Source organism: Pleurodeles waltl, chromosome 3_1, assembly GCF_031143425.1.
Source record: "Pleurodeles waltl isolate 20211129_DDA chromosome 3_1, aPleWal1.hap1.20221129, whole genome shotgun sequence".
Taxonomy (NCBI): Eukaryota; Metazoa; Chordata; class Amphibia; order Caudata; family Salamandridae; genus Pleurodeles; species Pleurodeles waltl.
The window spans coordinates 283134576-283159745 of NC_090440.1; the positions used below are offsets into that span (position 1 = coordinate 283134576).

Below are 25170 nucleotides of genomic sequence, written 5' to 3' on the forward strand. Positions count from 1 at the left end.
ACTATCTAGCTCGGCGTGGATAGCACTGTGCTGATCCAATGCTTAAAAACTTTGCTAGATAAACAGACATTTGAGGTGAGCAAATCTAGAGTGTCGCTGGTGTTGCAGGGTGCTCCTTACTAGAGCTGCTCTCCACCTAAACTTGGGAACTACCCAGAGTTCTCTATTCTCTTTTTTTGCATAATTTATGCGGCACTCTAACCCTGAAAGGGATTTGTTTTGACTTATACTGGGTGCTCCCCTGTGTCTGGACAAAGCTAAACCTCTCTAATGAGAGCGAAACACGTGTCAGGGGTTGCTTTTACTCATTCCAGGTTGGCTTGGATGGTATTTTACCAGTCCAAAGCTGTAATACTGTGCCTGGAGTGGTAAATGGCTTTTGTCATTTTACAGCTCGGCTAGGTTGACACTGTGTCAAACCTATGCTTAAAGACTTTGCTGTACAAATGGCAAAAGACTGTCACTATCTAGCTCGGCGTGGATAGCACTGTGCTGATCCAATGCTTAAAAACTTTGCTAGATAAACAGACATTTGAGGTGAGCAAATCTAGAGTGTCACTGGTGTTGCAGGGTGCTCCTTACTAGAGCTGCTCTCCACCTAAACTTGGGAACTACCCAGAGTTCTCTATTCTCTTTTTTTGCATAATTTATGCGGCACTCTAACCCTGAAAGGGATTTGTTTTGACTTATACTGGGTGCTCCCTTGTGTCTGGACAAAGCTAAACCTCTCTGATGAGCTCTAATGAGAGCGAAACACGTGTCAGGGGTTGCTTTTACTCATTCCAGGTTGGCTTGCATGGTATTTTACCAGTCCAAAGCTGTAATACTGTGCCTGGAGTGGTAAATGGCTTTTGTCATTTTACAGCTCGGCAAGGTTGACACTGTGTCAAACCTATGCTTAAAGACTTTACTGTACAAATGGCAAAAGACTGTCACTATCTAGCTCGGCGTGGATAGCACTGTGCTGATCCAATGCTTAAAAACTTTGCTAGATAAACAGACATTTGAGGTGAGCAAATCTAGAGTGTCGCTGGTGTTGCAGGGTGCTCCTTACTAGAGCTGCTCTCCACCTAAACTTGGGAACTACCCAGAGTTCTCTATTCTCTTTTTTTGCATAATTTATGCGGCACTCTAACCCTGAAAGGGATTTGTTTGGACTTATACTGGGTGCTCCCTTGTGTCTGGACAAAGCTAAACCTCTCTAATGAGAGCGAAACACGTGTCAGGGGTTGCTTTTACTCATTCCAGGTTGGCTTGGATGGTATTTTACCAGTCCAAAGCTGTAATACTGTGCCTGGAGTGGTAAATGGCTTTTGTCATTTTACAGCTCGGCAAGGTTGACACTGTGTCAAACCTATGCTTAAAGACTTTGCTGTACAAATGGCAAAAGACTTTGTCACTATCTAGCTCGGCGTGGATAGCACTGTGCTGATCCAATGCTTAAAAACTTTGCTAGATAAACAGACATTTGAGGTGAGCAAATCTGGAGTGTCACTGGTGTTGCAGGGTGCTCCTTACTAGAGCTGCTCTCCACCTAAACTTGGGAACTACCCAGAGTTCTCTATTCTCTTTTTTTGCATAATTTATGCGGCACTCTAACCCTGAAAGGGATTTGTTTTGACTTATACTGGGTGCTCCCTTGTGTCTGGACAAAGCTAAACCTCTCTGATGAGCTCTAATGAGAGCGAAACACGTGTCAGGGGTTGCTTTTACTCATTCCAGGTTGGCTTGCATGGTATTTTACCAGTCCAAAGCTGTAATACTGTGCCTGGAGTGGTAAATGGCTTTTGTCATTTTACAGCTCGGCAAGGTTGACACTGTGTCAAACCTATGCTTAAAGACTTTACTGTACAAATGGCAAAAGACTGTCACTATCTAGCTCGGCGTGGATCGCACTGTGCTGATCCAATGCTTAAAAACTTTGTTAGATAAACAGACATTTGAGGTGAGCAAATCTAGAGTGTGGCTGGTGTTGCAGGGTGCTCCTTACTAGAGCTGCTCTTCACCTAAACTTGGGAACTACCCAGAGTTCTCTATTCTCTTTTTTTGCATAATTTATGCGGCACTCTAACCCTGAAAGGGATTTGTTTTGATATATATATATATATATATATATATATGTATTTCTCCTGAAGGAGAAAGAAAAGGGTTATTTGAAGCCCAGTCATAAATGTGGTAGGATACCTTAGTGTCTAATAAATGTGGCTGTATCTCACCCATCTTGAATGGTTTTAGCTAAGAAGCACATAAATCCCACAGGTCAGATATCACCCACCAGGTCCCAAAGTGCATGGCTGTAGTAACCTGGTAAACAGATTGCTTTGTATCAACCTCTAGGCAAGGCTGGTTGAGAACATATGCTTGCCAACTATATCAATCTGTTTTGACTTCCTGTCAGGAAAATTGGTTCGAAAGACATTATGGTTCACTTAACTAGTTAATACCTGAATCACCTTACATTCAGGCGTTGGATGATGTATTACAAAATCTGGGTCTACTGGAGCAGGTGTATGGTGGTGGAAAACTGTCAGTATGATTTATCTCAAGTGTCCAACAGTATGACAGTGAGTGCTTCACTCAGAAGCAAACTTACCAATACACTTTTCTTTACCTAAGTAGTGGAACAGTGGAGGTCAAGGATCTCAGGAGTTCTCCTGGTCACTGTAGCAAAAGAAGTGCTTTCCTCTTTTGCTGGCCCGGGGGAAGATCCATCTCAATATTGGGTGAAATGTCCATCCCACTGGAGTCCTGTAGGTCCATGTATCAGTTAACAGCATTATAGGGTGAGGCAAACTCTTTCCAATCAATACCCATCACTGTGGTCTTCATTAGACTGACTCTGGTCAGAGTCAGAGACAAAATGTTGGTTCAATGTTTGTGCACAGCTGTGCAGCAGTGGAATTGAGTCAGAGAGATGGATTCAGTAGAGGCTGCAGCATATCAAGTTCTAGATGTGACCTCAGTTGAGGTGATGCCATTCCAGAGTCAGACTCAATGATGGCCTGAAGGTCTTCATCTGGCACCAGTGGCAGCTTCATCGCTTGCAGAACTGGCAGGTTTTTTGGGTCCAGTCCAGATGCCGGTATGGAACCCGAAACAGGTTTAAGGAACCCAGAGAGCAAAGCGGGTGAACCTCCCAGTGGTAACCAAACTGGGAGTCCCTGTGGATCCTTGGTGTTCAAAGGTGCAATAGCAGGAGCTAGAAGTGTGCTGAAGATGCAGTGTGGCCTCTCGAAAGGCCTCGACCTGCTGCAATATCGCTGGTGGACCCAGGAACCCTGTGTGCATTGGGAACAAAGACGGAATCAGCTCCTTGGTGGAGCAAGATCTGGAGGCACAAAGACACTTTTGTGCCTTCTCTGGAGAATGAGAGTGGCAGGAATGAGGTGAGTCCCGCTTGGACTTCTTATGTTTCTGTCATCAAGATACCCGAAGAGTTTGACTACAAGAGAAATCTGCCTCAGGACTGGGAGTTGGAACTAGCTTTCAAATATTGATTTATAGTAGGGCTAGCGTGGACCCTTTTGGTGTTTTGCCGTGTAGAACTTTGCCTCATTGTCTTGGACGGCTTTAGGGTTTATTTGGGTGCAGCTTTCACATGATTTGGAGTCATGAAAAACCCAAACTACAAAGGCACACTTTGTGGGAACCCTGTCACAGATATAAACTGTCATAGATATCTGTTTGCAACAGTCCCTATAAGACTTAAACCCTGTCGCTTTAGGGGGTGACATCCCTTGCACACTGGAAGAGTTTTTGAAGAATATCTCTTTACAGAGTGAAGGAAGGAAGGAATAAAGCTCAGAGTCCAAAAAAAGTAAATGACATCAGTGTACATGGGTCATGCTTGTATGAAGCTTTGCTCATCACTTCTGGAGCAGAGCTGCATTAACACAGAGTTGCACAGTGAAACCCACCAGCACACAGGAGCACTGCTTTTGAGTTTTTCAGATCCGGTCTGGTGCCTGGGGAAATTCACAAGGTGAGGACTCCGTAGTTAAATGTATCCATCAGAAGGAAGGAAAATTGACAGATGTCCTGTAGGAAGTTGGCTCTGTATGTGCTATTTCAAAGTAAGGAATAGCATGCACAGAGTCCAAGGGTTCCCCTTAGAGGTAAAATAGTGGTAAAAATAGATAATACTAATGCTCTATTTTGTGGTAGTGTGGTCGAGCAGTAGGCTTATCCAAGGAGTAGTGTTAAGCATTTGTTGTACATACACATAGACAATAAATGAGGTACACACACTCAGAGACAAATCCAGCCAATAGGTTTTTATATAGAAAAATATCTTTTCTTAGTTTATTTTAAGAACCACAGGTTCAAATTCTACATGTAATATCTCATTCGAAAGGTATTGCAGGTAAGTACTTTAGGAACTTCAAATCATCAAAATTGCATGTATACTTTTCAAGTTATTCACAAATAGCTGTTTTAAAAGTGGACACAGTGCAATTTTCACAGTTCCTAGGGGAGGTAAGTATTTGTTAGGTTAACCAGGTAAGTAAGACACTTACAGGGCTTAGTTCTTGGTCCAAGGTAGCCCACCGTTGGGGGTTCAGAGCAACCCCAAAGTCACCACACCAGCAGCTCAGGGCCGGTCAGGTGCAGAGTTCAAAGTGGTGCCCAAAACACATAGGCTAGAATGGAGAGAAGGGGGTGCCCCGGTTCCGGTCTGCTTGCAGGTAAGTACCCGCGTCTTCGGAGGGCAGACCAGGGGGGGTTTTGTAGGGCACCGGGGGGGACACAAGTCCACACAGAAATTTCACCCTCAGCAGCGCGGGGGCGGCCGGGTGCAGTGTAGGAACAGGCGTCGGGTTCGCAATGTTAGTCTATGAGAGATCTCGGGATCTCTTCAGCGCTGCAGGCAGGCAAGGGGGGGGTTCCTCGGGGAAACCTCCACTTGGGCAAGGGAGAGGGACTCCTGGGGGTCACTTCTCCAGTGAAAGTCCGGTCCTTCAGGTCCTGGGGGCTGCGGGTGCAGGGTCTCTCCCAGGCGTCGGGACTTTAGGTTCAAAGAGTCGCGGTCAGGGGAAGCCTCGGGATTCCCTCTGCAGGCGGCGCTGTGGGGGCTCAGGGGGGACAGGTTTTGGTACTCACAGTATCAGAGTAGTCCTGGGGTCCCTCCTGAGGTGTCGGATCTCCACCAGCCGAGTCGGGGTCGCCGGGTGCAGTGTTGCAAGTCTCACGCTTCTTGCGGGGAGCTTGCAGGGTTCTTTAAAGCTGCTGGAAACAAAGTTGCAGCTTTTCTTGGAGCAGGTCCGCTGTCCTCGGGAGTTTCTTGTCTTTTCGAAGCAGGGGCAGTCCTCAGAGGATGTCGAGGTCGCTGGTCCCTTTGGAAGGCGTCGCTGGAGCAGGATCTTTGGAAGGCAGGAGACAGGCCGGTGAGTTTCTGGAGCCAAGGCAGTTGTCGTCTTCTGGTCTTCCGCTGCAGGGGTTTTCAGCTAGGCAGTCCTTCTTCTTGTAGTTGCAGGAATCTAATTTTCTAGGGTTCAGGGTAGCCCTTAAATACTAAATTTAAGGGCGTGTTTAGGTCTGGGGGGTTAGTAGCCAATGGCTACTAGCCCTGAGGGTGGGTACACCCTCTTTGTGCCTCCTCCCAAGGGGAGGGGGTCACAATCCTAACCCTATTGGGGGAATCCTCCATCTGCAAGATGGAGGATTTCTAAAAGTTAGAGTCACTTCAGCTCAGGACACCTTAGGGGCTGTCCTGACTGGCCAGTGACTCCTCCTTGTTTTTCTCATTATTTTCTCCGGCCTTGCCGCCAAAAGTGGGGCCTGGCCGGAGGGGGCGGGCAACTCCACTAGCTGGAGTGTCCTGCTGGGTTGGCACAAAGGAGGTGAGCCTTTGAGGCTCACCGCCAGGTGTGACAATTCCTGCCTGGGGGAGGTGTTAGCATCTCCACCCAGTGCAGGCTTTGTTACTGGCCTCAGAGTGACAAAGGCACTCTCCCCATGGGGCCAGCAACATGTCTCGGTTTGTGGCAGGCTGCTAAAACTAGTCAGCCTACACAGATAGTCGGTTAAGTTTCAGGGGGCACCTCTAAGGTGCCCTCTGTGGTGTATTTTACAATAAAATGTACACTGGCATCAGTGTGCATTTATTGTGCTGAGAAGTTTGATACCAAACTTCCCAGTTTTCAGTGTAGCCATTATGGTGCTGTGGAGTTCGTGTTTGACAAACTCCCAGACCCTATACTCTTATGGCTACCCTGCACTTACAATGTCTAAGGTTTTGCTTAGACACTGTAGGGGCACAGTGCTCATGCACTGGTACCCTCACCTATGGTATAGTGCACCCTGCCTTAGGGCTGTAAGGCCTGCTAGAGGGGTGTCTTACCTATACTGCATAGGCAGTGAGAGGCTGGCATGGCACCCTGAGGGGAGTGCCATGTCGACTTACTCATTTTGTTCTCACCAGCACACACAGGCTTGTAAGCAGTGTGTCTGTGCTGAGTGAGTGGTCTCTAGGGTGGCATAATACATGCTACAGCCCTTAGAGACCTTCCCTGGCATCAGGGCCCTTGGTACCAGAGGTACCAGTTACAAGGGACTTATCTGGATGCCAGGGTGTGCCAATTGTGGAAACAATGGTACATTTTAGGTGAAAGAACACTGGTGCTGGGGCCTGGTTAGCAGGGTCCCAGCACACTTCTCAGTCAAGTCAGCATCAGTATCAGGCAAAAAGTGGGGGGTAACTGCAACAGGGAGCCATTTCTTTACACAAGCCCCCCCCAGCCCACAGGCCAGGAGACTCAGCCAACGCTGGAAGAGTCTTCCTAGTCTGTCAGGCGAGGAAGAGTAGAGGAAATGGCTGGTTTGTTGCAGGGCCTACTCTGCCTTACATCCTCCTGTTCAGGTCATTCCCTCTGGGGAACTGACCCACTTCCACAGTGATAGGACCTAGTCTGAACTGCCTCTTGTCTGTGCTTTTTATGTCTTCACCCATTCTCTCTATTTTGGGGTCAGAGGTATCCACCTCTGCTAATCTTATCTTAGCCAGGGTCACCCCTAGCTTACCCAAAGAGGTTACCCAGAGCTGGAGTAACCCCACCATGACCAACAGGGTCAGGGGGCCTAACTTGTTATTTGGCATGGGGTCAGACCACCAGGCCAAGGATAGTGCAGCCATAAAGGCTAACACCCAGCAGAGGCCACTGACAGCTGTCAGTGCCCAGAACCACACCTTTAGCTCTTCACCTACAAGGGAAGGGGCTAAGTTACAGGCTTCTTTGGGTTCAGGGTGCCTGTCTGCTGTATTAGAGTGGGGGGTCACCACATCTTGTAGTAAACACCCTTCTTCCACTCTTTCTTCTGTTAGCTGAGGAGCCACCCACTCAGGCTTAACAGTTGCCTGACTAGCCAGGACTTCTTGTGGGTCAGGTTGGACTTTATCAGAGCCATTTTTGGAGTTCTCCCCTACTGGAGCAGAATCTCCTTGGCTTGCTGGAACCTTGGCTAAAGGTTGTCCACCTTTCCTACTCTGTTTCCTTTTCTTTTTCTTCTGGGGCCTACTTGCATTTACTGCAGATGCAGGACTTCCAGAATCCTTGGGAGAGGACTGGCACTGGACCAGTTCCTCTCTTGGGCTCTGACTAACCTCTGGGTAGTCATTTCCAAGGAGACAATCAAGGGGGAGGTCTGTACTGACTACTACCCTTCTCCAGCTAAGAGTGCCACCCACTTCTATGGGTACTAAAGCCACAGGCCTCTTAGTGACCCTGTCTAGGCTAACTCTTACCCTGGCAGTCTCACCTGGGATGTACTGGTTTGAGAGCACCAGCCTGTCATGCACAATAGTGTGACTGGCACAAGTGTCTCTCAGGGCAGTGGTTGGGATTCCATTCACCAGTAGGTGGTGGAAGTGTCTACTTCCCTCTGGAATCTCCAACTCACCTGTTGGGCCCTGTTTCCAGTTGAAGGCTATGAAGACCTCCTCATCTGAGGAGTCATCTCCCATGGCTACACTGGTTACCCCTGGAATCTTGTTCTGGGGTTTGTTTTTGGGACAAGAAGTGTCCTTGGTGTGGTGCCCAGACTGTTTACAGTTGTGGCACCATGCCTTAGTGGCATCCCAGTTCTTACCCTGGTACCCACCTTTGTTTTGGGTTGTGTCTTGGGGCCCACCCACCTGTTCTGGTTTTTGGGGGCCTACAGAGGACTCTTTTTCTTTGTTTCTAGTGTCACCCACTTTCTCCTGGGGAGTTTTTGTAACCCCTTTCTTTTGGTCACCCCCAGTGGAAGTTTTGGTTACCCTAGTCTTGACCCAGTGGTCTGCCTTCTTTCCCAATTCTTGGGGAGAAATTGGACCTAGGTCTACCAGATACTGATGCAACTTTTCATTGAAGCAGTTACTTAAAATGTGTTCTTTCATAAACAAATTATAAAGCCCAACATAGTCACACACTTCATTTCCAGTTAACCAACCATCTAGTGTTTTTACTGAGTAGTCTACAAAGTCAACCCAGGTCTGGCTCGAGGATTTTTGAGCCCCCCTGAATCTAATTCTATACTCCTCAGTGGAGAATCCAAAGCCCTCAATCAGGGTACCCTTCATGAGGTCATAAGATTCTGCATCTTGTCCAGAGAGTGTGAGGAGTCTATCCCTACACTTTCCTGTGAACATTTCCCAAAGGAGAGCACCCCAGTGAGATCTGTTCACTTTTCTGGTTACACAAGCCCTCTCAAAAGCTGTGAACCATTTGGTGATGTCATCACCATCTTCATATTTAGTTACAATCCCTTTAGGGATTTTCAACATGTCAGGAGAATCTCTGACCCTATTTATGTTGCTGCCACCATTGATGGGTCCTAGGCCCATCTCTTGTCTTTCCCTCTCTATGGCTAGGATCTGTCTTTCCAAAGCCAATCTTTTGGCCATCCTGGCTAACTGGATGTCCTCTTCACTGGGGCTATCCTCAGTGATTTCAGAGGTGTTGGTCTCTCCTGTGAGGGAACCAGCATCTCTGACTATTATTTTTGGAGTCAGGGTTTGAGGGACCCTGTTCTCCCTAGATAGGATTGGTAGGGGGGAATTTTCCTCCAAGTCACTATCCTCTTCTTCTGAGTTGCCACCCTCAGAGGGGTTGGCCTTTTCAAACTCTGCCAAAAGCTCCTGGAGCTGTATTTTGGTAGGTTTGGGGCCCATTGTTATTTTCTTTATTTTACAGAGTGACCTTAGCTCCCTCATCTTAAGATGGAGGTAAGGTGTGGTGTCGAGTTCCACCACAGTCACATCTGTGCTAGACATTTTGCTTCTAAAAGTTGGAATACTTTTTAAGAATCTACAACTGGTTCTAGAATCTAATTCAAACTTTTACAAACTTTTAAACTCTAAAAGAAATGCTAAACAGGATCTAACACAAGGCCCTAGCAGGTCTTTTAAGAATTTAGAAAACTTTTCAAATTGCAAAAATCAATTTCTAATGACAATTTTGGAATTTGTCGTGTGATCAGGTATTGGCTGAGTAGTCCAGCAAATGCAAAGTCTTGTACCCCACCGCTGATCCACCAATGTAGGAAGTTGGCTCTGTATGTGCTATTTCAAAGTAAGGAATAGCATGCACAGAGTCCAAGGGTTCCCCTTAGAGGTAAAATAGTGGTAAAAATAGATAATACTAATGCTCTATTTTGTGGTAGTGTGGTCGAGCAGTAGGCTTATCCAAGGAGTAGTGTTAAGCATTTGTTGTACATACACATAGACAATAAATGAGGTACACACACTCAGAGACAAATCCAGCCAATAGGTTTTTATATAGAAAAATATCTTTTCTTAGTTTATTTTAAGAACCACAGGTTCAAATTCTACATGTAATATCTCATTCGAAAGGTATTGCAGGTAAGTACTTTAGGAACTTCAAATCATCAAAATTGCATGTATACTTTTCAAGTTATTCACAAATAGCTGTTTTAAAAGTGGACACAGTGCAATTTTCACAGTTCCTAGGGGAGGTAAGTATTTGTTAGGTTAACCAGGTAAGTAAGACACTTACAGGGCTTAGTTCTTGGTCCAAGGTAGCCCACCGTTGGGGGTTCAGAGCAACCCCAAAGTCACCACACCAGCAGCTCAGGGCCGGTCAGGTGCAGAGTTCAAAGTGGTGCCCAAAACACATAGGCTAGAATGGAGAGAAGGGGGTGCCCCGGTTCCGGTCTGCTTGCAGGTAAGTACCCGCGTCTTCGGAGGGCAGACCAGGGGGGGTTTTGTAGGGCACCGGGGGGGACACAAGTCCACACAGAAATTTCACCCTCAGCAGCGCGGGGGCGGCCGGGTGCAGTGTAGGAACAGGCGTCGGGTTCGCAATGTTAGTCTATGAGAGATCTCGGGATCTCTTCAGCGCTGCAGGCAGGCAAGGGGGGGGTTCCTCGGGGAAACCTCCACTTGGGCAAGGGAGAGGGACTCCTGGGGGTCACTTCTCCAGTGAAAGTCCGGTCCTTCAGGTCCTGGGGGCTGCGGGTGCAGGGTCTCTCCCAGGCGTCGGGACTTTAGGTTCAAAGAGTCGCGGTCAGGGGAAGCCTCGGGATTCCCTCTGCAGGCGGCGCTGTGGGGGCTCAGGGGGGACAGGTTTTGGTACTCACAGTATCAGAGTAGTCCTGGGGTCCCTCCTGAGGTGTCGGATCTCCACCAGCCGAGTCGGGGTCGCCGGGTGCAGTGTTGCAAGTCTCACGCTTCTTGCGGGGAGCTTGCAGGGTTCTTTAAAGCTGCTGGAAACAAAGTTGCAGCTTTTCTTGGAGCAGGTCCGCTGTCCTCTGGAGTTTCTTGTCTTTTCGAAGCAGGGGCAGTCCTCAGAGGATGTCGAGGTCGCTGGTCCCTTTGGAAGGCGTCGCTGGAGCAGGATCTTTGGAAGGCAGGAGACAGGCCGGTGAGTTTCTGGAGCCAAGGCAGTTGTCGTCTTCTGGTCTTCCGCTGCAGGGGTTTTCAGCTAGGCAGTCCTTCTTCTTGTAGTTGCAGGAATCTAATTTTCTAGGGTTCAGGGTAGCCCTTAAATACTAAATTTAAGGGCGTGTTTAGGTCTGGGGGGTTAGTAGCCAATGGCTACTAGCCCTGAGGGTGGGTACACCCTCTTTGTGCCTCCTCCCAAGGGGAGGGGGTCACAATCCTAACCCTATTGGGGGAATCCTCCATCTGCAAGATGGAGGATTTCTAAAAGTTAGAGTCACTTCAGCTCAGGACACCTTAGGGGCTGTCCTGACTGGCCAGTGACTCCTCCTTGTTTTTCTCATTATTTTCTCCGGCCTTGCCGCCAAAAGTGGGGCCTGGCCGGAGGGGGCGGGCAACTCCACTAGCTGGAGTGTCCTGCTGGGTTGGCACAAAGGAGGTGAGCCTTTGAGGCTCACCGCCAGGTGTGACAATTCCTGCCTGGGGGAGGTGTTAGCATCTCCACCCAGTGCAGGCTTTGTTACTGGCCTCAGAGTGACAAAGGCACTCTCCCCATGGGGCCAGCAACATGTCTCGGTTTGTGGCAGGCTGCTAAAACTAGTCAGCCTACACAGATAGTCGGTTAAGTTTCAGGGGGCACCTCTAAGGTGCCCTCTGTGGTGTATTTTACAATAAAATGTACACTGGCATCAGTGTGCATTTATTGTGCTGAGAAGTTTGATACCAAACTTCCCAGTTTTCAGTGTAGCCATTATGGTGCTGTGGAGTTCGTGTTTGACAAACTCCCAGACCCTATACTCTTATGGCTACCCTGCACTTACAATGTCTAAGGTTTTGCTTAGACACTGTAGGGGCACAGTGCTCATGCACTGGTACCCTCACCTATGGTATAGTGCACCCTGCCTTAGGGCTGTAAGGCCTGCTAGAGGGGTGTCTTACCTATACTGCATAGGCAGTGAGAGGCTGGCATGGCACCCTGAGGGGAGTGCCATGTCGACTTACTCATTTTGTTCTCACCAGCACACACAGGCTTGTAAGCAGTGTGTCTGTGCTGAGTGAGGGGTCTCTAGGGTGGCATAATACATGCTACAGCCCTTAGAGACCTTCCCTGGCATCAGGGCCCTTGGTACCAGAGGTACCAGTTACAAGGGACTTATCTGGATGCCAGGGTGTGCCAATTGTGGAAACAATGGTACATTTTAGGTGAAAGAACACTGGTGCTGGGGCCTGGTTAGCAGGGTCCCAGCACACTTCTCAGTCAAGTCAGCATCAGTATCAGGCAAAAAGTGGGGGGTAACTGCAACAGGGAGCCATTTCTTTACATGTCCTTAGTGTCCGGTCCTTCTCAGAGGGATTGAATTTTTTCCACATCGTCATGCATTACTTCTTGAAATTAGAATATTGCATGCTTCTTTCCAACAAGGGCAAATTTCTATTATTCGCACTTCTGATTCTTTGTTTCTCCACTCTTATTTTCTTCTTTATGAAATATCTGATTATTTCAATTTAGCTCTCCATCTTATTGTACCATTCTTTGGAATTAAGAACGTAACAGCTTTTGTTTTTTCAGGGTCTGCTAATTCTATGTTTACTTTGGGGAATAGTAAGACGTTTCAATTTGTAGAAAGGGGTTTCTTTTTTTCTTAAAACAGTATATCTATGTAACATCGTATAGGGGCTGCTGATTTTTAATTAGATTAATCTTTCTGACACTTCCTTGCTTTCTCCTTAGTTTCTTTTTTATTTCTTTGAGCTCCCCTATATACCAATTACTCTGTTCATTTTGATCTTTAAGTGAATAGGAATCTATATATATGTGATGCAAAATCCAAATCCAAAGATTATTATTGGGTTTTATTGCATGTGTTTTATATTTGTAGGAAATTAGCCTTTTATGCATGGCCAGTCTGGATTTTTTAACCTTGTTGGACCATATTTGTGTTGCTGGCTTTAACACTGTGTGTACTTTATCTCCGTTAACAAAGGACATGTGGTCTCCCTTTGATTATGGTTGAACTGGCATAACCCTATTTGGTATATTTTACTTGCCCATACGTCCTTAGTAGGCAGTACAAGCTGTACTCTGGGCCTGGAAGTTAAATGCCATTGATGGACTACTGCACCTATTGTCTCATCCATTACAGTGACAGTGAAACTTGGCTTATGGCCTACCATTATAGCATGAATGTAGCAGTGTAAAACCTGCAATTTGACTTGTCATAATAAATCCTTTGAAAGGACAAAATACTTAAAATAAAATTGTCACCCCTAGGTAGGCCTTGTAGTGCACAAAGCAGGGAGCATGGTATTTAAAAGTCAGACACGTAGAAACTTAAAGTTAACAAGTCCTTACAGTAACTGGTCCCCAAAAGCTTTTTTCAGAGTAGAAAGGCTGGCTGGCCCATACAGAAACACTGGGAAGCACTATTAAAGGTCAATACTGTTACCCTGTGATGAGACTAGCTAGAAAAATAAAGAACTTTGTTTAATAGTTATTAAAAATACCATTCTATGGCAAAGTTGGATTTTTAATAATTATTAAGGAAGAGGGAGTTTTAGAAATGTATCTTTCGTCTGCTTAACGTCCCTGGAGGCTAATTAGTTACAGCTCCCAAGTTTCTTCCATCCAGTGAGTAGCCTTAAATAGGTTTGAAATGCCACGAACAAACAATAAGCTGATCTGAATGGGCACAGATGATTCCTCTGAACCACACAGAATATGCAGGGTGGGGACTGTGGGCATCTTTTTTTACACTACTCTTACTTGGGTGTCAAATCCTGAATGAGCGGTCTGTTGGGTTTACATGTAACTCTTGGAGTACACTTGAAAGGCAGAGAAGAGGATGTCAACACGGTCTGGTTGTTGAAGGAACTTCCTTTTGTCCTGCTAGATGCCTGTCTATGGGTTTGTTGTTGGCGCAGTACCTACACCCATGCACACCCCACACACAAACACATACACACACCCCCACCCCCCAATAAATGCAAGTTGGCTTTAAATATTGTCACACTTAATGCCCTATTCACTCCCAAACTACTGCCTGATAGAATCAATAATAGATATAGGCCAGGGGCGTCATATACTCATGCTTCCATAGGGAAAATAATACCTGGGTTTCCTCCTCAATGAAGGAGTTAAGCTCCACTTCTTGAGCCCTTACTATACTATAGAATTTATTAAGCACATGGTGACCCAGAGGCATTCCAGTGCTGGCAAGGAGCGGTTGCATCATACAAGATGAGGAAGATACCTAAGGGAATAAGTCTGTTTAAAGAGGCATATGTTAATAGCTTTTCTAAAGTGTAACTCATTATCTATAACTTTAATGGTCAAGGTAAGAGAGTTCCAGAGCTTAGTTGCATTGAAACTAAATTACAGTCCACCATTTCTAGCTTTTTTAATAAGAGAGTCCATAGACAAATAGTAACCCTTAATGATCTAATACTGATCAGTGCACTTTTAATATCACTGTGTATCTTTGTGTTTCCTATGGAGCTGCTTCTTTTCTTGAATGATTTATTTGAATGTTATTCTATGTGTAAGTAATCATAATGGAGTTGTTTTCATAGTTTCTAAAGGTTCCATACGGCCCCAGCAAACACTGTTGAAATTCCAAGATATATAACAGGTGAGGCATTATATTAATTACTACATCTTGGCAGGTAAACAGTTTTAGCATTCTACTGATCTCATCAGTTTCTCTCTACTGAACATCAAGTGTTCATCCTGTTATATGAATTAACACCATTTTTACTGGCAATTCCATTTAAGTCAGCTCTTGTACTCTCCTCCTCCCTTGCAACATAATGGGTCCCCTATATGGTTAACCTCTGCACCTTCTACTTGCCTCTAAAAACTCTGCTCCTAATACTTGCCTCTACCCATTGCTTTCTTCAGTCATGGTATCCATTATCTTTTCAATTGTCTTTCTCTCTTGCCTCCACATCAATCACATTCAAATACTTTGTAAAGGGTGCCATAATCCTAGACACTGGGGACGACACAACAGTGCTTTCGTGGCTGGATGGCTACTACGTATAATCACTGCACTCATGTTTAGATTTCAGAGATTTGTAGCTGAGCAAAAAAAAAAGTGTACAGTAGCTTCTTTTAGGGGCCCATCAGTATTGGGGTGTTTTGTTTTTAATGTGTCACCAGAAGCTTGTGGGTATTTCTGTTATTTAAAATCTACTGCACAGCCAACAAACAGTGGAACTAGCCGCCATTATTACCCCCACTTGTCCCACAAGACTAGTCCCTTAGTCACTAAATGCAAATGCTTAAGTTCCTAACATGTTAATAAAATATTAAAAACACAAATACAAATAGAACAAGCTCTTAATTTAACTGTCTACACAACTCACATCAATGCAGTACTGTTATGAACATCTGAAGACTATGCATGGCAACAGCAGTTGTGGGACTACTCTTATGCCGGACAGCTTGTATTATTCCCGTCACCACACCTTTGTTATTTTTGCTCTATCCTGGGCTCCTCTTTGTTTGTTTTTTCAGTGTGGGGCTCCCTGCTTTCCCTCAGGGCTGCTTACACCTCTCCATGCTCCTACTAAAAGACGTGTTTGAACCATTGATTACACATCTAAGTGGCTAACTGTTTCCAGGATGATTTAAGGAAGACCTAGAACCAATTATGACACTCCTGCATCAAAAAATCAGTAAGAGTTGAAGGCTAGGGGAATTTGCATTCCTATGTTTTCTCATGATATTTGATTATCACCTCATATTACAATCAACCAGGTATCTATCAGTTCTGACGATGTATTTTTGAATATGACATCAAAGCAACATCACCCTTTGTAGGGTGTACTAACCTTGTACTGAACGCATCAATGTCAAGCAAGAGTTTCTCATTTTGTATGAAAGACCATATATTTAAAGAAGCTGTTCAAATCATTTGTGCACTGTGTTTATACCAATCACCAAATCATCCTGTAAAAGTATATTATACCATTATATATAATGTGATTTATTCAGAAATAATTAAAACAATTTCTCTGGACAGTAAAGTAGTGATGATTGTGTACATTTCAATAAAGATTGTCTTTTGCATGTATATTTAAGCAAAATATAGTTAGAAATGTATAACAAAGTTACACTGAGAATCTCACTGAATGATAGCTCATAATCTTGGCAATCTTAAATCCTTGTTGTTAACACCACTTCAGTGTGTATTATATCTAGTACTAGATTTGTTGTAAATGGCTTCAGGTAAGCAATTACAATAGTAATTACATACATAATGCAATTTGTACAGTGAAATTTGGAAGACTATATCTACATGGTATCATATACAGCAGAATGCAGATGCCTTATATACCTTTGTTCACAAGTGTTTCAAGACTCATCATCATATTGAGTTGCCTATCCCTCCTTTCAATTATTTGTATGAACAGTAAAAAGTAATGATGTTGTAGAGTTGAGGCTTTGCCAGTTTTTTCCTAGCACATTTAGCGTGGAAGGCAAATTAGGACTTGACATTAGGTTGTATTATTGATTCTAAAGAAATATTCATATCATCCAACAAAGCATACAGTACATTAAAGGGAAACTGTAGACAAGCTATCGGTACTCACACTTTTATTTTTTGATTGTGAGTAAGACTATAATACTGTCATCAGTACTGGCAAAAGCCCATAAAAAGCACAGATTATGTAAGAGTGAGTGATTGTACTTAATATTTCTCTATTTAAAGAACTGATGGTAACATTCACTGAATGTGTACTGTAATTTAGCAAACCGGGACCAACAATCATGAGAAATATCACCACAAAATGATACTTACACAACCTATTTTCAGAATGATGCAGGTATTTCAAGGCATTTAAAATATACACATATGGATATTCTTACGAGAGGTGTTATACTAAGTGCCACTTTATTTAAAAAAATAAAGACATAACTGACTACAATCTATAATATAGATTTGTGTCTATACTAAAATTGAACTGACTCTCAAAAGATCAATTTAAAAAATGGCACTTATGCATAGCTGTCAATATTTCAGTATTTACAACATATACATATATTGTTACTTACAATTATTTTACATATTACAAAAGGCTTTTTTAAAGCTTTCACAAATAACTAAGTCTGATTTTTTTTAATTTGGGAAATGGCTCTGTTTTAGCTTTCCTTCTTTACAGAACAAACAGGTATATTACATTTAAGTGAAGCATTGAGCACAATATAAATGTCATATATATAGATATTTATGTATATGATTATGTTTATCTAAAATATAAAAAAATGCATAGATTGCTAAACATTACAACTGTTGATTTCTTGTAACTCAAGCAGCAGACAGTGTATTTGGGCAAAACTCAAAGCATATATTTCCATCTGCAATAGTCTAAAACATCTGAGTTTGAAAGTCTTTACTTCTCCAGCACGGATTATTGTATGCTAATGGCCAGAACTGTGCATTTTAAAGCCAATTAAATCATTATCCTTTGAGTATTTGTATCCGGAAGGAGCATCATAAAGACTTTCTGCATCTGTACTGAAATCATCGTCATCATCAAGGTCATTCAGCATTTTACTTGGTGAACTCCTGCGCCTGCTGAAAAAAAGATTTGGAACAGTATTACTATAATAAAAAACCACTACATAAAATATGTGTATACAAAGTGGTTGATTCATGTGCATTCTATAGCCCTGCATCAAATGACAGTCTCTGTGATAGAGGAATACTTCTCAGATTTTACATTTAAAATGAAGCAGGTTCTTTCATGCCCTATTTATGCAAATTTGAAACATGAATGCATGCTCAACAACCACTATCCATTTATAAAAATCCTGATTTTCAGAAACGTTTCATTTAATGATGTGTATATCTCAGTTTCTTGGACATCACCTTCTCATATATATAAACCACATTGTAAAGCTCCAAAAGCAGTACCAATATAGGAATGGTCAAGGTGGTTTACAAAATTGAGATACAATGAAAATATTTAATAAAACAAATCTGAGCAAAGATGTCTAAGCAGAAACAACCTGCCACATGAACCCACTTGTAATATATTTCCTAGGTAGGGATTTGCCTATTGAATGGTGTGAGTAACCCAGTGGAAGTTGCTGACGATACCATTACGGCCTAGACACTTATAATGTCATCAATAATTTAAGAATGACAGGACCCTCTCCAAACAAATCAAAAATATATTAGGAGACTGTTTTAAATATAGCAGTGCTCATGCAGTTCAGGAAAAATGAAAGGATTATCCAAGTACTTCTGTGCTTTTTATTTAGAACAACTATAAAATGAATGAATGTTAGCACCAGGGTGTTGTTCACCAAAACACCATGCATCCTATGACCGCCGCCCCACCATGATAGTACAGGAAGTAATTCTCAGTGGCAACTGACCCTGAAAGAAAGTGACAGTGTTTAGGTAATAACAATAATTCAAGTATAGGATAAATAAACTAAACTAAAGCAGATAAATGTTCATTTTAGTTACAATCGGTAATAACTAGTTTACTGTCATGCCCGGCCCATGGCGCTGCCGCAGCTCCAACCAGCCAGGGCACAGCTGTGACATATTCAAATTCTATCCACAGATGCCCAGGTATTACATCCTATTCCACCTGAAGCTTTATATGCTCAATAACAAATATGCAAGGAAACCCATCATATACCAAGTGCTGGTAAATGTCACCTTTCTGCAGTGTTACCTTGGATTTCTTGCCATTAACTATTGTTGGTGCTCTTTGGCATCATTTCTACTTTAAAAAAAATAAAATCATATCTTAGGTTCCACATTTTGGATTTTTGTGATTTTTGGTGTACTTTTCTTAATTAAATGTTAGTTTTTTGTTCTAATGCATTTTTGCCATTAACTATTGTTGGTGCTCTGTGGCATCATTTCTACTTTAAAAAAAAAAAAAAAATCATATCTTAGGTTCCACATTTTGGATTTTTGTGATTTTTGGTGTACTTTTCTTAATTAAATGTTAGTTTTTTGTTCTAATGCATTTTTGCCATTAACTATTGTTGGTGCTCTGTGGCATCATTTCTACTTTAAAAAAAAAAAAAAAAAAAAATCATATCTTAGGTTCCACATTTTGGATTTTTGTGATTTTTGGTGTACTTTTCTTAATTAAATGTTAGTTTTTTTGTTCTAATGCATTTTTCAATATTTAATGTTTTGCATCTCGACTTTATTACTACATTAGTACTGCATTAATACTTTACACATTGCCTCAAAGTTACGATTGTCTGCTCTGTGCTCCGGGGTTGAGTGCAAGGTTATTTGGTGACTTTAGTGGTTCACTCTGATAAGGACTGTGATTATTGCTTGAGGTATATATCCTGTGTCAACTAAAAACCCAATTCTCTACACCAAGGCATAAGCTAGAATGTCAAGCTTCACCTTTAGAAATACCCAGACACAATCATGTCCACCAATAGCATTAAATACTAAACAATAGCCTCAAATTAAGTGAATCACTCTCAAATGCCCAGCACAGCCTTACATTCCCAGACACAACCATCATACATCCGAACAGAACAATAATTTCAAGTTAGTCCATTCTAATTTAGTTTTTGTCCCCAACCTACTAAATTATAACTAAAATCCCCCAAAAAGCAGGCTATCTAAATTTTAAACTCGTCTGTATGATGATAAAATGTTCAGAGTTAGAAAATGTATGGTATATATATATATATATATATATATATATATATAAAGAAAAACAACACTGAGCTCAACACTAGATGGTGGAATATACACATCAAGTGTATCTGCAGCTACACATGCCAATAAACATACACATATATATATATATATATATATATATATATATATATGTATATATATATATATATATATATATATATATATATATATATATATATATATATATATATATGTTAATTGAACTTTACTGCAGAAACAAGGACAATGGAGGCAAACATTTCATCTTTTAAAAAACACACGTTAACTTTTGAAGAGATCCCCCACACTGAATGGCAAGGGAATCTTAAACAAAAACGTTTAAAAAATCGAAATCCACATTTAAAAATCGCCCTCAGTCAGCAAACACTGGGCTGAAATACACAAGATTATGTTACTTACCCTTTAAGTATCTGTTTGAGGCATGTAGTGCTGTAGATTCACATGCTCTGCATACTCCTGCATCTACTGTTGGGACTGGATTTGTGAAAGTTGTTGTTCTTCATAAAAGCTTCTCAAGTCACAAGACAGCATGACTCCTCCTCTCGGTGATGGTGCGCATGGGCATCAACTCCATTGCTAGATTGTTTTACCGCAGTCGGATCAGAGTGGAGTGTAAGTGATAGTAAGAGATGTCCATGCATTTGTGTATAAGGAAGATATTGCAACAGCCACAGGTGTCTGGGGAGGGGGTGGGGCATTTGAATGCACAGCACTACATGCCACAAACAGTTGCTTACCGGGTCAGTAACATAATTTGCTTGATTACATGTATGGCTGTAGACAAACATGCTCTGCATAGACTGTAAAGCAAAGCCCTCCAGAAAGCAGTGGCCAACTTGTAGGAGTTGTCTGAAATAGGGTATGTAATACTGTTTGTCCACATTTGCTTGCGTGCGTGCTAAGACATCCACACAGTAATGTTTAGTAAAAGTGTGTGGAGGTACCATGTAGCTGTTTTGCAAATTTCAGCTCTACAAGTAGTGTGTGCTCTAGGAAGTGTAGGCAAAGTTCTTTTAGCTTTTGTATAACCAGTCTGAATGTATTTGACTATCCATCTTGAGATGGCTGATTTAGATGTAGGCTGCCCTGTGTGAGGGGATGAAAAAGCAACAAAGGGTTGTTTGGTTTTACAAAATTCTTTAGTTCTGTCAATATAATACATTATCGCTCTTCTTACAGCTAATGTATGTAGGGCCCTTTCTGCAACTGAATCAGGTTGTGACAAGAAAACTGCTGGTTTAACTGATTGGTTTAGGTTGAAAGCTGAAACTACCTTTGGGAGGAATTTTAGGTTGATATGAAGAACCACCCTATCTTTGTGTAGTTGGAAGCAAGCTTTCTCCATTGTTAGAGCCTGGAGCTCACAGACATGTTCGAGTGAAATGATTGCAACTAAAAAGGCTATTTTCCAGGAAAAAAACTGCAGAGGGCTGTTATGCAAAAGTTCATATGGTGGACCCATAAGTTTAATAAGTACAATATTTAGGATCCAAGTTGGTGCAGGGAGAATCCTGGGTGGAATTACCTTTTTAAGGCCTTCCAAAAATGCCTTAATTACTTGTACTTCAACTAATGATAAGTGTTGCCTGTTTTGTAGATAAGCAGCTACTGCGGCTAAGTGCAGTCATATTGATATATATGCTAGATCACAGGTGTGCAAATGAGGTAAGTAGTAAACAGTATTTGGAATATTTTCATTAAAAAAGTCAATATGTTTTTCACAGCAGTAGAAAACAAATCTTTTCGACTTAGCAACATAAATCGCTCTGGTTGTAGGGTTACATATCTACAGGGAGTGCAGAATTATTAGGCCAATTAGTATTTTGACCACATCATCCTCTTTATGCATGTTGTCTTACTCCAAGCTGTATAGGCTCGAAAGCCTACTACCAATTAAGCATATTAGGTGATGTGCATCTCTGTAATGAGAAGGGGTGTGGTCTAATGACATCAACACCCTATATCAGGTGTGCATAATTATTAGGCAACTTCCTTTCCTTTGGCAAAATGGGTCAAAAGAAGGACTTGATAGGCTCCGAAAAGTCAAAAATAGTGAGATATCTTGCAGAGGGATGCAGCACTCTTAAAATTGCAAAGCTTCTGAAGCGTGATCATCGAACAATCAAGCGTTTCATTCAAAATAGTCAACAGGGTCGCAAGAAGCGTGTGGAAAAACCAAGGCGCAAAATAACTGCCCATGAACTGAGAAAAGTCAAGCGTGCAGCTGCCATGATGCCACTTGCCACCAGTTTGGCCATATTTCAGAGCTGCAACATCACTGGAGTGCCCAAAAGCACAAGGTGTGCAATACTCAGAGACATGGCCAAGGTAAGAAAGGCTGAAAGACGACCACCACTGAACAAGACACACAAGCTGAAACGTCAAGACTGGGCCAATAAATATCTCAAGACTGATTTTTCTAAGGTTTTATGGACTGATGAAATGAGAGTGAGTCTTGATGGGCCAGATGGATGGGCCTGTGGCTGGATTGGTAAAGGGCAGAGAGCTCCAGTCCGACTCAGACGCCAGCAAGGTGGAGGTGGAGTACTGGTTTGGGCTGGTATCATCAAAGATGAGCTTGTGGGGCCTTTTCGGGTTGAGGATGGAGTCAAGCTCAACTCCCAGTCCTACTGCCAGTTCCTGGAAGACACCTTCTTCAAGCAGTGGTACAGGAAGAAGTCTGCATCCTTCAAGAAAAAACATGATTTTCATGCAGGACAATGCTCCATCACACGCGTCCAAGTACTCCACAGCGTGGCTGGCAAGAAAGGGTATAAAAGAAGGAAATCTAATGACATGGCCTCCTTGTTCACCTGATCTGAACCCCATTGAGAACCTGTGGTCCATCATCAAATGTGAGATTTACAAGGAGGGAAAACAGTACACCTCTCTGAACAGTGTCTGGGAGGCTGTGGTTGCTGCTGCACGCAATGTTGATGGTGAACAGATCAAAACACTGACAGAATCCATGGATGGCAGGCTTTTGAGTGTCCTTGCAAAGAAAGGTGGCTATATTGGTCACTGATTTGTTTTTGTTTTGTTTTTGAATGTCAGAAATGTATATTTGTGAATGTTGAGATGTTATATTGGTTTCACTGGTAATAATAAATAATTGAAATGGGTATATATTTTTTTTTTGTTAAGTTGCCTAATAATTATGCACAGTAATAGTCACCTGCACACACAGATATCCCCCTAACATAGCTAAAACTAAAAACAAACTAAAAACTACTTCCAAAAATATTCAGCTTTGATATTAATGAGTTTTTTGGGTTCATTGAGAACATGGTTGTTGTTCAATAACAAAATTAATCCTCAAAAATACAACTTGCCTAATAATTCTGCACTCCCTGTATTTGAGAATGGTTATACATTCCTGTGGGAGGTTGAGGTAACCAAACTCTATGACCTCGGGAGCCAATCTGCAAGGTTGAGTTCCTTTGGATTTGGGTGCCTGATTTCTCTATGCTACTGAGTGAGAAGATCTGGGTTGAGGGGAAGCTTCTTGTGTGGCACTACTGTGAGATCGAGTAGTGTGGTAAACCATGCTTGTCGAGCCCAAGTAGGAGCTACTAGAATGAGGATGAGACATTTGTCTGAGCTTCAGAATCACAAACGGAAGAAGAGAGAGAGAAGTGGAAAAGCATAGGCAAATATCCCTGACCAGTTCACCCATACAGCACTGTCCTTGGATAGGGGGTGTGGGAGCCTTGAGGAAAAGTTTGGGCATTTTGTATTGTTTTCGGTTTTGAATAGATCGATGTGTGGAATCCCCCATTTGTGAAAGTAAAGGAGGAGGAGGAGAGGTGGAGTTCCCTGTCATGGAATTTTTACCATATCCTGCTGAGAAGATCAGCAAGGCTGCTGTCCATGCCTGGGAGATGATCCACCAGTATGTGAATGTGGGGGCATTTTACCCAATGTCAAATCTTCTGAGATAGGTGTGATAACTGTAGACAGTGTGTCTGTCTCCCCCCCCCCATGTTTGTAGATTAAAAATAGCTGTTGAGTTGAGAGTCCGGACTAATACAACTTTGCCTCTTAGGTGAATTAGGGTAGCTTTCAATGCCAGGTGAATGGCTTGAATTTCTAAGTAGTTTGTGAGTAGGGTTTGATGTCTGGAATCCCAGAGTCCCTGTATTATGAGGTCCTGCAAGTGAGCACCCCATCCTGTGAAGGATGCATCTGCTGTGAGAATAATCTGGGAAACAAGCGACTCGAGAAAATGCCGCCCCTTGGATAGGTTTTGTGTGTTCCACCATTGCAGAGAGTGATGTGTGCAGCTGTTTGCCAACACTAGATCTTGTAACCAACCCTGTGACTGAGACCATGGACGCACCAGACATATTGCAATGGTTGCATGTGTAGCCTGCCATGTAATTCTATTGCAATGCAAGATGGCATCATGCCTAAGAGTCTCTGAACTGTCCTGTTATGTGTTGATTGGGATGAATCTGTTTCGCCATGTTGTTATGTTCTGAATTCTGACCAAATTCAGGTAAGCTAACCATAGCTGTGTGCAGAGAATAGCCTCTAGGTATGGCTGAACCTGAGATGATGTGACTTCTGTATATTGATGGTGAAACTCAATTGATGGCGAATGAGAACAGTGGCCTGTGTATGTTGTTAACGTAATGGAAACATACTGGCCTTGATGAGCCAGTCATCGAGGTATGGGAAGACATGAATGATCTGTCTATGGAGATGTGCTGCATGTACTACAAGACATTTGATGGACACCTGAGGTGCAGTAGTGACCCTGAATGGAAGCCCCTTGAACTTGTAATATATCATGAACCTGAGGTATTTGCAGTGCGCTGGATGGATTGGAATATGAAGGTAGGCATCCAGTAAGTCTAGTGCAGACATAAGGTCGCTCTGTTGTAACAGAGGGATCACATCTTGGAGAGTTACCATATGAAAGTGTTCTGAAAGGATGTAATGATTTAGCGGTCTGATATCTAGGATAGGTCAAAGTGATCTGTCTGTTTTGGGAATGAGGAAGTACAGTATACTCCTATGCCCTGTTCTTACAGGGGAACAGGTTCTATAGCTTCTTTTTGAAGGAGACCTTGTACTACTTGTTTTAAAAAATGTGAATGTTCTATGGAAAGTTTGTTTGGTTGAATGTTTGGAGGTGATTTGAGGAATTCCAGGCAATAACTATGTTGGATAATATCCAACACCCACTGATCTTTGGTTACGTTTTTTCAAGCAGGAAAGAATTGCTGTAGACATCCCCTGATAGGTGTTTGATGGTCGGGGGGAATGGAAAGAGTGTCACTGTTAAGAGGTGGAAGGAGTGGTGCCAGTGGAGGCACCATTCCCATGACCTTTCAAATTGTTTCCCCTATATGTGCCTCAGAAAAACTTCTTGAGGAACAGGTAGCGGCATCTAATTATGTTGGTTTGGCATCCTGTTAGTACGTGGCATGTCTATATAACAGAATGCTTGTGTTAAAACCCTTAGCCTCTGTGTCCGTTGCATCAAGGGCACATCTAATTGAATTGATGGAGATTAATTTACTCTCCCGAAAAATTTGCTGGCCTTTTTTCCGATACTCCTCAGGGAGGTGCTGGAGGAGTTCTTCCATT

The 25170-nt window shown here is 42.8% G+C and overlaps 1 protein-coding gene across 1 annotated transcript in view; it reads right to left on the reverse strand.

Moving 5' to 3' along the window:
- Nucleotides 1-16747: 16747 nt before the first annotated feature.
- The window catches only part of CGNL1 (cingulin like 1), a 485508-nt gene continuing 477085 nt past the window's right edge, over nucleotides 16748-25170 (reverse strand). The window contains exon 19 of the mRNA XM_069222401.1: nucleotides 16748-17457. Within this exon, the coding sequence (XP_069078502.1) occupies nucleotides 17301-17457 (157 nt within the window). The 3' untranslated portion in view covers nucleotides 16748-17300. The remainder of the gene's footprint in view (nucleotides 17458-25170) is intronic.